Source organism: Mustela erminea, chromosome 1, assembly GCF_009829155.1.
Source record: "Mustela erminea isolate mMusErm1 chromosome 1, mMusErm1.Pri, whole genome shotgun sequence".
Lineage (NCBI taxonomy): Eukaryota > Metazoa > Chordata > Mammalia > Carnivora > Mustelidae > Mustela > Mustela erminea.
Genome location: NC_045614.1, coordinates 27,186,823 through 27,201,992, shown reverse-complemented (window position 1 = coordinate 27,201,992; position 15,170 = coordinate 27,186,823). Strand labels below are relative to the sequence as shown.

Genomic DNA, 15,170 nt, shown 5'->3' with positions numbered 1-15,170 from the left:
TTATTAGTTAATATAATGTATTATTATATAATATAATAATATATGTATTATATGTATTATATATTATAATAATATATGTATTATTATTATTAGGTCTGTGAATTGTCAGGCTTACACACTTCCCAGCACTACCATAGCACATACCCTCCCCAGTGTCCATAAGTGAATAATCCTTTTAAAGTGCTATTGGATCTTGTTGGCTAGTATCTTGGTGAGAATTTTTGTATCCATGTTCATTAGGGATGTTGGTCTGTAATTTTCCTTTTGGTGGGGTCTTTGTCTGGTTTGGGTATCAAGGTAATGCTGGCCTAGAATGAGTTTGGAAGTTTTCCTTCCATTTCTGTTTTCTGAAACAGCTTCAGAAGAATAGGTGTTAGTTCTTCTTTAAATGTTTGGTAACAAACATTTGTTGTTACCTGGGAAGACCTCCAGCCCTGGACTCTTGTCTGTTGGGATATTTTTAATTATTACTTCAGTTTCCTTGCTGGTTATGGATCTGTTCAGATTTTTTCTTCCTGGTTCAGTTTCAGTAGTTTATACATTTCTAGGATGCATCTGTTTCTTCCAGATTGTCTAATTTGCTAGCGTATAGTTGCTCATAATATGTCCTATAATTGTTTGTATTTCTTCAGTGTTGGTTGTGATCATTCATCATTCATTATTCACTCTTTAATTCATGATTTTATTTATTGGGGTCCTTTCTCTTTTCTTTTTGATAAGTCTGGCCAGGGGTTTATAGATCTTATTTATTCTTTCAGAGAACCAGCTTCTAATTTTGTTGATTGGCTCCACTGTTCTTTTGGTTTCTATTTCATTGATTTCTGCTCTAATCTTTATTCTTTCCTGCTGCTGGATTTAGGCTTTCTTTGCTGTTCTTTCTCCAGCTCTTTTCGGTGTAAGGTTAGGTTGTGTATTTGAGACTTTTCTTGTTTCTTGAGAAAGGTTTGTATTGCTGTATACGTCCCTCTTAGGACCGCCTTTGCTGCATCCCAACAGCTTTGAACAGTTGTGTTTTCATTTTCATTCCTTTCCATGGATTTTTTGAATTTTTAATTTCCTGATTGACCCATTCATTCTTTGCTAAGATGCTCTTTTAACCTCCATGTATCTGTGTTCCTTCCACATTTCCTCTTGTGATTGAGTTCTAGCTTCAGAGCATTGTGGTCTGAAAATATGCAGGGAATAATCCCAATCTTTTGGTACCAGTTGAGACCAGATTTGTCACCCAGGATATGATCTATTCTGGAGAATGTTCCATGTGCACTAGAGAAGAATGTATATTCAGTTGCTTTAGGATGGAATGTTTGAATGTATCTGTGAAGTCCATCTGGTCCAGTGTGTCATTTAAAGCCCTTGTTTCCTTGTTGATCTTCTGCTTAGATGAACTCTCCATTTCAGTGAGAGGGATATTAAAGTCCCCTACTATTAATATATTATCGATATGTTTCTTTAATTCTGTTATTAATTGGTTCATATAATTGACTGCTCCCATGTTAGGGGCATAAATATTAACAGTTGTTAATTCTTGTTGGCTAGGCCCTTTAATTATTGTAGAGTGTCCTTCCTCATCTCTTTTTATAGTCTTTGGTTTAAAATCTAATTGGTCTGATAAAAGGATTGCCAACCCAGCTTTCTTTTGAGGTTCATTAGCATGATAAATGGTTCTCCACCCCCTCACTTTCAACCTGGAGGTGTCTTTGGGTCTAAAATGAGTCTCTTATAGACAGCATATCAATGGATCATACTTTTTTAACTAATCTGATACCCTTTGTCTTTTGATTGGGGCAGTTAGCCCATTTACATTCAGAGTAACTATTGTAAGATATGAATTTTGTGCCATTGTATAATTAAAGTCACTTTCTGTATATTGTCTCTGTTGCTTTCTGGTCTGTGTTACTTTTGGGTTCTTTCTTTGCTTAAAGGATCCCCTTTTGTATTTCCTGTAGGGCTGGTTTAGTGGTCACAAATTCTTTTAGTTTCTGTCTGTCCTAAAAACAGTTTATCTCTCCTTCTATTCTGTATGACAGCCTTGCTGGGATCAGGTACCACATCCGGCTCCCTGCTCTGCAGAGAGTCTGCTTTTCTCTCTGTGCCTCCTCCCACTTGTTCTCTCAGTCTCTTTCCCTCTCTTTTTCTCTTTTTCTCTCTCTCTCTCAAATAAAGAAGTGAAATCTTTTTTTAAAAAACAGGGATTTTGAACCTAACTCCAATTCGAGCAAAAGAAGGAACTTAGTGATTCCCATACACAAAATGCAGAGATAACAGGCTTCAGGACCAGCTGGATCCAGGGGGTTTAGACCATGTCATCAGGGGTCCCTCTCACACCATCTTTAGCTCTGTTCTCTTCTGTCAGATTCTGTTTTCTCAACATGAAAAATGTGTTGGTTCCTGTGAAGGAGGGAGGCCACTAGCTGGTTGACAGAGCAGCTCAGGCTGGCACCCCACTGGGAAGAGAACTTTCCCATCCAAACTATCCCTATAAAAGTCCCAAGATTGAATTTCATTGGCTGGCCTGGGTCACATGACCGTACATGGCTCAGTTACTGTGGGCAGGGACACAGGGTGTTCTACTCATCTGGTCCTGGAAGACTGAGGTCAGCCCTGAGAACTGCCTAATCTGAGAGTAGAGAAAGATAGTTTTCCCAAGAAATACCAGAAGATCGGGCTGTGGATGCTGGGCAGGCAAGAACACAGCTGGTCTCCATATAAAAATCTCCGCCTCTGCAGGATGGCATCAGCACTCTGGGTTCTGCCTTCTTCCCAGCAACCAGGCCTCACTGCTTGGGGGAGGTGGGCTGGTCCCACCTCCAACAACTCAGAGCCCCAGGCAGGGACCTTCTCTCTTTTCCAAGCAGACTGTTCTCGTCCAAACATGCCATGAGTATTCCTCAGAGAATCCAGCCCACCGCTCGTTTCCAGGAGAAAACAGATGGCCCAAATTATTCTGTGTTTCCTAATGCTTCTGCATAGCGCCGTGTGGGCCCCCTCAGAGTTCCAGCGTCACAAAAGCAGAGTGTTCGTTCCACACTGGGGACCAACTGTTGTATTTTGTTTTTCTTCTTCTTATTCAGGATCATGAGTCCTGTGAAAAACAACGTGGGCAGAGGCCTGAACTTTGCCCTGGTGAACGGTGAGCTGCAGATCCATCCCCCAGACAGTCCCCACCATGCTCTTAGTACTGAGGGCCATGAGGTATGGGGAGATAGTTAACATTCATTCAGCCAACAGCAGCTCAGCTCCTACCACATGCCTGGGGCCGTCCTGGGGAAGCTTGTGGGGCAGGGGGTCTAAAAGACCCGGTCCTACCCACCAGAGTCCTGACCAGGCTTCTGCCATGTGCAGCTATCCAAGGAGGATATGCTTCTCCTGTGAAGCATGACCCCACCCTCAAGGCCACACAGCCTAAACCAACACAAGTGAAACCATGGGGGACAACCCCTAACAGTGTGATGTGATGAACTGATTACATACCTTCATTCACTCATTCAACAGTATTGACAGCAGGTACTGTGGGCCAGGCCCTGTACAGAGCACCAGGGGGCAAGTGGGGGGGTTAGCCATGAACAAGAAGGACTGGCCCTGGCCTCACACTCCCTGGGGTGCCCCTGAAGTTGACCACCAATCCAGTGGGGTGAGCATCTGTGAAGGAGAAGGAAGCAGAGCCCTGAGAACTGGGACACAGAGTGGGGTTGGGGGTCATCAGGGGAGGCTTCCAGAGGGAAGTGCTGGTCAGCTGAGGCCAAAAGGAATAGTATGGGTTGGCCAGAAAAATGTAGGGGAGACTCCCTCAAGGCTGGGGCAGCACTGTGCAGGGAGCAGAGAAGGAAGGAGTGGGTAGAGGGAATGGGGGCCACATGAGGTCTATCTGGACACATAAGAAAAGGAGGGATGACAGGTACAGCTGGGGCAGGGGGCAGGCAGGATGACAGAGTGAGGGGCCAAGTGTCCTGCTAAGAAGTGTGGGCTTAAAGCAGAGGACAACAGGGAGCCTCAGATAGGCTTGGAGCAGGGCATGAGAGCCCAGCCCTGCATTCCAGAAACTTCCTTCCAGCTTGGAGTAGGGAGGTTGGAGGCAGGGAGATGTGGGGGAAGGCCCACAGCATCTCTTGCAGGGAGCATTGGCAGGCCAAGCCTGAAACAGGGACACATTTCGGGAGGGGTGGGTTTACAGGGACAGAGTAAGGACCACATGCTCTGCCCTTGGAGAGGCACAGATGAGATGGAGAGCAAAGGCCAAGTCCCTGAATCTAAGAGCCACTTCCTGGGACAAAGGGCACAGCAGACGCTCAGAAAGGAGGAGGTCAAGATTGTGTGTGGCATGACCATGTGAACACACTTCGGAAGTGACAGGGTTTAGATTGGTTGCTCCTACAGGAGCCATCTCCCTTCTGCCCAGAATCCTGCTGAGTCGGGAGAAAGGTCAAAGTCTAGGGCAAAAATGGAGCCTTACCCAAAGCAGGAGATCAGAAGGCACGCCCTGCTCCAAGCCTATCTGGGGCTCCCTATTGTCCTTGGCTTCAAACCCATACTTCTTAGTAGGACACTCTTCAAATAGTCTCCCATGAGACAGGCTCAGACTAGGGCCTCCTGCTCTTCCCCTTATTAAGCGCCAAGATAAAAACAAGCACCAGTAGCACCAAGAGCTGACGCTTACTGAGCCTTTGCTGTGAGCTGTTTCATTCAACCTCCTCCCCATGCCACAGTGGAGTTGTATGCCTATGTTCTAGGTAAGAAAATGGAGGTTCAGAGAGGTTGGGCAACTTGCCCAAGGTTACACAGCCGATAGAATCCTCTAGATATAAACCTGGATCTGAAGGACTCAGGTCAAATTGCTCAGCTGAACTAACTTCCCTAGACTTAAAAACCTCCTGGAAGTGCCTGCTAGCTGGGGATACGGCCAGTGATCACTCTCAGGGCCTTAGGTTCTCATCTGTATAAGCCAACAAGGATTGCTGAAGATTGGTGGTTCTCAGTCTTTTAGGGGGCAGAGATTCTTTTAAGAAACTGTTTAAACTATACCTCATCCCCCTAATTCTAGAAAAATGCACATCATCAGTTTCATGTGTACATCGACCGTTGCCTTCCAAAGACCGTACAGTGGTGGCTTTGAGAATCCAGGAAGGGCTATAATGTAAACCCTCCACCGACCCTGCAGGAGAGCCTCCACTACCCAGGCCCCTATCCCCACCCTCTTCAGGGATCCACAAACTGGCTTGGGGGGAAGGGTCCCGTGGTGGAACTGTAGAGCTGCCATCCCCTCTGCAACATCTCCATCTAGTGGCAGAAATTGAGAACTGCAACTCCCCCTAAACACCTGGTTCCCTGTAGGACTCCTTTCACAAAACGCACAAGAGCAATTCAGATGACAGAACTCTGAACTTTGACTACATTCAGCCCACTGCAAAACCCTTTGCCCTCATGAACCAGAGGATTCAGATGTCCTATTTAGGAAGAATTAATCATAACGAGTACAGTTATTTTTACTACTGTTTTCCAGCTAAAATTTGTCTTGTATGTTTACTACCTAGTTTAAATCCCGTAGATCCCATAACCCATTGTTCAGATGCAGCAGTTGACGCCCAAATACTAAGAGGTGCGTTAGGAAGTGGCAAGGCAGAACACAGCCCCAAAGGGGTTGGATACTGTTCAATTCCAGAGATCCTTCACCATCATGTCCTTGTACCTCTCAGATCAGCCCAGAAGTTCCTGGGCCCCTACTCAGTCCTGCATGCTTTCCGTAGGAACTGTCTTGACTCCATTATTATTCCATTTTTAGATCTTAGACTAAAGAGTAGCCATTTTCTGCAAAACGATAGGCAGGATGATCTATTTCAGGAAATCACAGTTTTGCTCTCTCATCTGCAGGAACCACAGGAGTGGTGCTGACACAGAAATGTTTCGACATGTACTCTGGAGGTAAGCACCTCTGTTGGCACTGAGGTCTCAGGGTGGGCTGAGCTCCTTGGCTCTCTTCTCCTGAGGAGACAACCAGAGAGAAAGCATGATAGGGGTGGAGGACCATCCTGCTGTCTTTGAAACTTCTTCCTGCTGTCTTAGTTGGGCTCTCCTGGGTGCAGATTCCAAGACCAGGAGTCAAGTGCAATAGTTCATTTGGGAGGAGGTAATCTCAGGAAATGCCAGCAGGAAGTGATAGAGAGAAGGGGGAGATAGCGAGAACAGTGTGTTACCAGGCTGAACGCTGCAGGCGATTGGAACTGGAGAGCCAGTGTCAAGTACATGCCTCAGAGAAATATCAGAGGGGCAAGGGAGCTGGGGCTCTAATTCCACTAATTCATTGGCACTTTCCACATTTCTGGGTTGCTCCAGGGCATAGAGGAAGATCTGGAGGTCAGAGAGGACCTTGAGGCAAAGAAACACTGGTGTTGGCAGTTGGAGGCCAAGCAGGTGTGCCCTCAAGTGCTAAGGACAAGGACACACAGCCCAGTTTGCTCTGCTAGGTAAAGGTATTTTTTTTTTAAGGCCACAGGGGTCTCTCTTGGGCCCAAGGACAGAACAAGTCCTCCCAAGGCCTGGAAAGGATCACTGAGAGGCTCCAAGCTCTCTGCATGTTGCTGCAGACATCTTCTCTTCTCTGTCTGCACAGGCGTGCTTTCTGAGCTCTCTGGACAGGTGACCACTCTACTGTCCTTGCGGCCCTTAGCACAGCCTGCGGACAGGACTCTGACCTCCCTGGGCTGGCTGTTCCCACCAGCACCTTCCTCACCAACCCCCCCACCAGGCTGACTGGTGAAGCTGTGCTGGGGGCAGGAGTCTCACCCAACAATCCTCACATCTTCTAAAGCACCGTGGAATCCATCCCAAACCCAATAGGCCACCCACTGCCCAGCTGGCAGCCCACCCCCCTCCCTCTGACCCCAGATTCTCGACAAGGAGTGAGGCAGCAGCAGGGCGGCCCCTCATAGGCAGCAGATGTCTTGGTCCAACAGTGATGGGTTTCCATCAGGGCAGCTGAACTGAGCCCAGTCCCCTTCTCAGAGATCAGTTTGGCTCGGTCTCCCTTCCCTGTGCCTGGGAGCTCAGGGCCGGCTCTGGGCTCAGGCATCACTACCTTCCTGTACCCACCTAAACACACGAGCCCAAGAGGGGACAAAGCCAGGCAGCAAGAAAGCAAGAAGCCCTCTTGGCTTTGCAAACAAAGGAGGGGCTGAAAGGTGGGCTGTAGGAATCCGGTGCCCAGCAGTCACAGCGGGGAATATTTGGGAAGGCGATCCGATGCACCGCACATGGAGACAGCAGCTGGCGCCCTGACCCCTGGTCCCCTGGGTCCCCTAAGGGTCACACCCGTGTGAGTCCCAGCTCATGGGTAGGGTCTGCAGGGCCTGAGGTTGTGCTAGCTGACAGCCTGCCTTAGGGCCCATGCAGGCTTCTTCCAGGCATGCCCCGATATGGCAGAAGCTGCAGAGGAGGACCGAGGCATGGCCAGGGCCTGGCAGGGGCTGGAGGGGAGGAAGAGGAGGACAGAGCTTGGAGATGGGTGAGGAGATGGTGGGTCAGGGGTGGCTCAGGGCCAGGTTTATGGAAAAGCTCCAGTCTCTGGAATCAAAGACTTCGGACTGAGGCAGGTGACCCCTTGTGAACTTCAATTTTGTCATATGTAAAATAGAGGTAAATCATAGTGTCCCTTCAGGAGACGGATCAAGGAGATTGGGTGGGAACTGACATCAATCAGTGGGAGGGGCCCGGGGTGCAGACAGCCGCCTCCCCTCCCTCTCTTCCCCCCCACCATCCCCATGACTCAGAAGTAAGGTCATTGTCAGAATGAAAAGGGTAAAAAATAATTTATTTTTATTTAAATTCAGTTAACATCTAGTGCGTTATTGGTTTCAGAGGTAGAGTTCAGGGATTCATCGGTCTTACGTAACACCCAGTGCGCATTACACCGTGGGCCCTCCCTAATGCCCACCACCCAGTTACCCATCTTCCCCACCCACCTGCCCTCCAGCAGTGCTCAGTTTGCTTCCTACAGTTAAGATCTCTTATGACTTGTCTTCCTCTCTGATTTCATCATTTTATTTTTTCCTCCCTTCCCCTGTGATTCCGTTTTGTTTCTTACATTCCACGTATGAGTGAGGTCATATGATAGTTGTCATTCTCTGACTTATTTTAGTTAGAAGAATACCCTCTAGTTCCATTCACATCATTGCAAATGGCAAGATTGCTTTTTTTTTAAGATTTTATTTATTTATTTGACAGACAGAGATCACAAGTAGGCTGAGAGAGCAGGGAGGAAGCAGGCTCCCCGCTGAGCAGAGAGCCCTATGCGGGGCGGGGCTCGTTCCCAGGACCCTGAGATCATGACCTGAGCCGAAGGTGGAGGCTTAACCCACTGAGCCACCTAGGTGCCCCAAGATTTCATTTTTTGATGGCTGAGTAATATTCCACTGTTACATGTACACACACACATACACACACACCATATCATCTTTATCTATTCATCAATGGACATCTGGGCTTTTCCAAAATTTGGCTACGTGGACATTGCTGCTATGAACATTGGGGTGCACGTGCCCCTTCACTACATCTGTATCTTTGGGGTAAATACCAGTAGTGCAATTGCTGGGTTGTAGGGTAGCTCTATTTTCAACTTTCTGAGGAACCTCCATACTGTTTTCTAGAGTGTCTGCAACAGCTTACATTCCCACCAACAGTGTAGGAGGATTCCCCTTTTTCCTGTTCTTTCCGACACCTGTTGGTTCCTGAGTTGTTCATTTTAGCCATTCTGACTGGTGTGAGGTGGTATCTCACTGGGGTTTTGATTTGTATTTCCCTTATGCCAAGTGATGTGGAGCATTTTTTTCATGGGTCTCTTGGTCATTTGGATGTCTTCTTTGCAGAAATGTCTGTTTGCATCTTCTGCCCATTTCTTGATTGGATTGTGTGTTCTTTGGGTATTGAGTTTGATAAGTTTTTTATAGATTCTGGATGCTAGCCCTTTATCTGATAAGACACTTGCAAATATCTTCTCCCATTCTATAGGTTGTCAAAAAGGGTAAAAAATGATTTAAAAGAAACTAAATTTTATATTGCTCTATTATGAATGTGGATATAAGGATAACCATGGCTGATGGGAACCCAGAAACAGAAGCATTTGAAGACAAGTTGCCCCTTCCCACAAGAGATAAAAGAAGTCAATGACTTCTTCAAATGAGAAGATAATTAACAGAAGGAACTTTTTTTTTCCCCTAAACATTACTGTCCATCCCAGATAATAACAGATATTGATATCTGGAACTAATGGCTCCAACAAATTTTCAGAGTTCCCTCTTTTGTCTCGAGATATCAAGGGCCATTTCACTAACAGAGCAGCTGTGGTCATGGACTACAAGCCTCTGTGTTACTGAGCTGGCTGGAAGCTGGCCTTGCTTTCAGAATTTGTTTCTTCCCCTAAGTCCAAGAGATCCCCGGGGAATACTAGAACTGGCTCGCCTTCATGGGCATGGGCCTGTGGGTAGGGCAGCAGTGCAGTCCTTTGCTTAGAGCAAACTTCGGTTTGGTCTGAAGCTCTCTCTGCCTTCACCGCCTTGAAATTCTTAATTTTTTAACAGAATGATCCACATTTTGATTTGCGCTGGGCCCCCAAAATTATGTTCCTGATTCTGCTGATAATTAAAATTCCATTATAGTGCATTTTCTATATGCCCAGAGTCGTCATCACATTTGCTGTTTACAAAAATGCTGTGGGCGGGACTACGAATTATCCTCATGTGACAGATGTAGCCCTACTTCTCCCACTAGGCAAGTCTTGCCTATACTTCCTCATGTATGGGCTTCCTGTTCAAGAGCCCCCCCACACATAAATCCCACCATATCCAGAGTACGATCTGAATTACTAGTATTTTCTTTTGAATCAGTTCACTTCTTTTAACTTAAATATATCTTAAGAGATATATTTACATTTATATTTATATATCTATCTGTGCCCTAAGTTACCAGTTTTTATGCAGGAAAGGTGACTATAAAAATAAGCACAATGGAAACAAATCCATGTCCTTGAAGCAAGCTGGGTGCCAATGCTCCCCTCCCCACCAAGTGCTGCACCTAGGCCTGCTCTCTGGTAAGTGTGGAGATTTTGCAAGTGCAGGGAGGTATTAAAGATGCAAAAGGAGACTTGCTCCTTGCTCTAAGCTGGAGAACTGGTGGACACAGATGTTCTGTCTCAGTGACCTGAATTGTCTGTGGTACAGTGAGCTTACCTGTCCTCTGAATTCAACACAGACAAGTTAGGTTCTTAACCAGCGTAGAAGGAAGTGGCAGGGGGTATACAGAAATCTCAGAGTTCCTGAGAGATGACTGCACTCCATTCCTTAGGTACAGGTCCCCAGGGGCCTTTAGAACAGTGCCTCTCACACCTGGCTGCCTATCAGGATCACCTGTGGAATTTTTGAATTCCAGGGTCCACTCCTGATCACCTGAATGAGGCTGCACTTGGTCCAGGCACTTTGCTCTCCCCTGGACAAGGGCTACAGGGAGCTTCACCCAAAGTCCCCTCCCACTGGCCCTGAGCTTCAGCTGGAGCTCTGTGTCACCCTGCCCCTGGCCACTTGTGGATCTTCCAGGCAGGAGCAGAGAATGAGAATGACCAGCACCCCACTTTCCTTTCTCCCGCAGATATTACGCTCCTGGTAAAGTTCCTTAAAGAAATCCCAGAGGGCACACTAGTGCTAGTGGCCTCCTATGATGACCCAGGAACCAAGTAAGTGGGAACCTCCACCTGGCCAGCTATGGGTTGAAGTGACCCAAATGCTTCCAAGTCCTGAGTGCCTTTTCCCCACTCCTCCTCTGGCTCTATCTTCTGGCAGCTTCTCCTAGGGAAATAACCAGACCAGTGCACAAAGACGTGTTCCCCATCACAGCCTCCGTTACAGCATTGGAAAATTGGATGCACTGGCTGTGTCCAATAGAGACCAAATAGTTACTGAAATTGTGACACATGTTGATATGACATTGTATGTGCATAGAAGAAGACCTTCATCAAAAATGATGAAGTAGAAAATTTAAGGATGTGGAACAATGATCACGATTTAGTATTGAGCAGGAAAAAAACAGATTATAAATGCATTGGTATGACCCCCACCCCTGCCAGGGCATGGGGGGAAAAGACATTAAGGAAATATACATGAAAGTGTTACAATGATTATGTCAAGTGGGGTGAGACTGTAATTTTTAGTTCCTCTGTGATGGCCCATATTTTCCAGATAAACATGTATATTTGTAAACAGATGCAAAACCGTACTCCTAGCCACTCAGCCCTAGTCCCCCTGAATGCAGCTCTGCCCAGCATGGTGGCTGCACCCAGCGGGCAGAGGGGAGGCCAAGTGCTTGAGAACCTGTCTCTTCTCCCACCCCCCACCTCACTGTCCTTTCTGGTCCTCTGCAGAATGAATGATGAGACCAGGAAGCTCCTCACCAACTTGGGCAGTTCCTATGCAAAGCAGCTGGGCTTCAGAGATAGCTGGGTCTTCTTAGGGGCCAGAGACCTCAGGGATAAAAGCCCTTTTGAGCAGGTGAGTTCCTGGTGGCCCCTTCAGCCCAGTGAGGCAGGTGGGGGTAAGGTGCCAAGGATGGATGGACAAGGACTGGGGTGGCTGGGGAGGACACTGGGGGGACCTCAGAGGTCAGGGTGGCCCAACTGGCTAATCCCCTCGCAGAAAGTGGACTTGACCATTTTGCAAGGAGCTGGGTCATCTGGAAATGGGTAAGTACCAGAAAGGAGAAGGAAAAGGAGGAAAGAAGGATGAGGGAAGTGAGGAATGGGAAAAAGAGAAAGGAATGGCGGGATGAAGCCTGCATGATGGGCAGAGCAGGGGGCAGGACGTCTGGCTTCTGGTCCCGGTGGAAACCTAAGCCCAGCCCCTTCTGTCTCTCTACTCCCCTGCCCCAGGCCTCAGGCCTCCCCACCAGAGGGGAGAGGTTTAGACCAGGGAAGCTGTCCCCTTCTAAGCTCCCTGTAGAGAGGATAAATTTCCATCAAGAGGAGGACAGAGGGCGCACCTGGGTGGCTCACTCTTTGGGCATCTGCCTTAGGCTCAGGTCATGATGCCAGGGTCCTGGGATGGAGCCCCACAATGGGCTCTCTGCTCAGCGGGAAGCCTGCTTCTCCCTCTCCCACTCCCCCTGCTTGTGTTTCCTCTCTTGTCTCTTTCTCTCTCTCTCTCTGTCAAATAAGTGAATAATGTCTTTTTAAAAAAGAGGACACAGGACAACCTGCCTGAGTCCACGGGAGGGGTCAGGCGTGGTCCATGACTTGTGGCCCCACAGCTACCACCCAGGCCCCAAGCAGAGTCTGGAGTCTCAGGGGTGCTCAGGGGAGGAAAGGGGAGTCCGTGAAGGGGTGGGAGCCTCCAGGGAAATGCTGCACCTTCTCTCCCTGACCCCCATCTGTGCATCCCCAATCAAGAGAAATTCCCAAATGTGGGAGAACTAGCCAGATCTAACAGGGCCTGAGGTAGCCCGCAGTCTGGTGGTGAGAATGTTCAGCTCTGCCCAGATTCCAAGGCAGGCAGCTAAGAGTCGATGTTTCAGACACATCATAGGACTACTGAGGAGACTGGACGCTATCCTGAAGGCAGTGGGGAGCCATGGAGGGCTTAAGCAGAGAAGAGCGTTTGGAGACATGAGAAACACTAGTATTCAGCCAGCACTGACTCTGTGCAGGCTCCGCTGAGCAAGGTACCTGCAGCGCCGCCTTTAATTCCGCAATGAAGCAGGTACACCCTGCCGCTGCCACTGTTGAGGGTCCGGAGCAGAGCAGAGGTTTTAGCCGGCTTGTCTGGACCTGATGCTGACATAGTTCTCATCCAGGTCTGCCGGCCTCCATGGAGGTTCCCATCCCCATGTTCTCAGCACAGCCTCCCTGGCTGAGCACAGGGAGAAGGCAGGGAGGAGGCCCAGGCAGTAGTCAGACCGGAGGCACAGCAGCCTGCAGGTGAGGGGCTGAGGGAGGCAGGGGAGGGACTGTGATAAGACACCGGCTCCAGGTGGCGGAACCATGATGGGCTGCAAGGGATTTTTGCCTTATCTGGAAGATGCTGGCCTGGTTAGTCTGTGTGAGTTTCTAAGAGAATGAACTCAGGTCGTTGGAAATTACTTTTTTAAAATGATAATACAAAGTAGCTTATGCTGGAGGAGACAAGGAGGGAGCCCTCTGGTTATAGCCTCTGGGTGAAGAACACAGGCCGGGGCGGGGGCGGGGAGGGTGGAGGATAGATCCATCCCCGGGAGGGCAGTGGGGGCCACGATGTGATGGAAAACATTAGGTCCTTTGTTCCCATACATGGGGCTCTGGGTTTCAGAGATGCAGCATCTAGAATTTCTTTTATCCCTAAGGGTTAGCTACAATTATTCCACTGGTAGGTTTTGCTATTTACATTTTTTTTTCCTCCAAAAACTAAGCGTAGGCACTTTAAACACAATCTTAACTGATTTTATTCTCTCTATATTTATTATCAGTACTACTATTACACAGTGGTTCTGCCCCTGGGGTAACTTTGGCCCTCTGTGCCTCAGGTTCCCCATCTGCAGAATGGAATGGTCATGGTATGGGCCTTCTTAGGGCTCTTCTAAGGGATAAATACATAAGGCACTTTTGCACCTGGCATAGAGCAAGTGCTCTTGTCATTGTTGTGGTGGTGGTTTGGGGGTGTCCTAGAGAGGCTGATGGAGAATTTGGCAGAGGAGCTAACCCTCTGCATGCCTGCCCCAGTGCTTGCTACCCCCCCTCCCCAGGGCACGACTGGCAAGGACTGAGCTCTGACCTCCTCTGTAAAACCTTGGGCATGTTACCGTCCCTCTGTGCCCCAGTTTCCCCACCTGTGAAGTGGGCTGGTCCTATCCGACCCCACCACCTCCCCTTGGGGCTGAAACCAGGGTGAAGTGAGTGAAGGCAGGATGTCTTAAAGCGCAGTGAAAACTCAGGTGTGAATCTTGAACAGCTTCCCCCATGGTCCACGTTTCTCTTCTCTCTTTCTTTAGTTCTTAAAGAACAACCCAGACACAAACAAATACGAGGGCTGGCCGGAGCTGCTGGAGCTGGAGGGCTGTGTTCCCCGGAAGATATCTTAGGGCAGCTGCAGGACTGAAAAAGCCCTCTCGCTGTCCTAGAGTCAGCGCCAGCTGTGGCTGCAAGAAGGAAACCAGGTGGCCGGTGGAAAGTTCCCCCGTGGGGGCAGGGGGTCGGTGCCCTCTGCACACCCTCCCAGGGGCTGCGGCGGCCCAGCCGAGGTGGCCAGCCATCCAGAGTCCTTCCAGAGCCCCTCTGCAGGAAGAAGGAACGGTGTGCTTTCCCTCAAGATGGCCGGTGGTCACTCCCAAGGAAGGACAGACTGCTGCACCTGTGGCTCACCATTAAATTTTATTTTTGCTGATTTTGAATGAACTTTCTGACCTTTCCATGGGATCAAACTGACCCAGGCCATGTTGGCTTGGGCGCAAGTGGGAACAGGTCAGCGACAGCTTCGGGTCCCAGGTTAGGCTGCTGGAAGACAGGTTGATTTCCTAGGGATTACGCGGAAGGGTGAATGAATGACTCCTTGGATCCCAGCATGAGAGGTGAGACCCACAGAAGCAGAGAGAACCGAAGGAGAGGACACTGAGCATACTGTCTTCCCCTGCTGCTTGATGAGAGCTGGAGGCTCCAGAGCCAGAGAAGGGGAGGCAGGCACCGTCTGAGGAAAGCTGGGAGGAAGAGGCAGGCTGTCAGGTAGGCTTCAAGGAGGAGGCCATGGCCGCCTTCATCTTGGAGTGGTTCCCCAGGAGTAGCCCCTGAGATTTATTCAGGAGGTGATTCTGGAAAACACCAGTGGGGTGGGGAAGTAAGATGGGGAAGGGAAGGCAACCAGTAGAGGCTGTGTTGTCGACTGTCTTAGGGCTGTGCGTGAGGGGAGCCTAGTTCCTCGAGGCCTCCTGGGAATCCGTGAGTACACATATCAGAGATCTCTGAGCCGGGGGAGGGAGCTGAGCTGCTTATGCACCACCCTGTCACTGCTGGGGAGCTGCTAGCGCTGGGGCTGATGGGAACTCCTGAGCACTTTTTATCTGCCCTACAGAAGAAAGCGTGGCCACCCGTGGCTGCAGTGTGAGTCCTTAGCCAAGAGACACACTGGAAGCCCAGAGCTCCACATCCCTGTGTGCAGGACTTGAGTGTCTGGTGG

At 48.9% G+C, this 15,170-nt stretch overlaps 1 protein-coding gene across 5 annotated transcripts in view; it reads left to right on the top strand.

Moving 5' to 3' along the window:
• The window catches only part of FAM3D (FAM3 metabolism regulating signaling molecule D), a 37,573-nt gene extending 23,362 nt beyond the window's left edge, over positions 1-14,211 (top strand). For all 5 annotated transcript variants that reach the window (XM_032323851.1, XM_032323842.1, XM_032323825.1 and 2 more), the window contains exons 6-10: positions 3,072-3,130; positions 5,866-5,916; positions 10,630-10,714; positions 11,399-11,525; positions 13,993-14,211. In XM_032323851.1, coding sequence (XP_032179742.1) covers positions 3,072-3,130; positions 5,866-5,916; positions 10,630-10,714; positions 11,399-11,525; positions 13,993-14,082 — 412 coding nt within the window. In that variant the 3' untranslated portion in view covers positions 14,083-14,211. The remainder of the gene's footprint in view (positions 1-3,071; positions 3,131-5,865; positions 5,917-10,629; positions 10,715-11,398; positions 11,526-13,992) is intronic.
• The last annotated feature ends 959 nt before the right edge of the window (positions 14,212-15,170 follow it).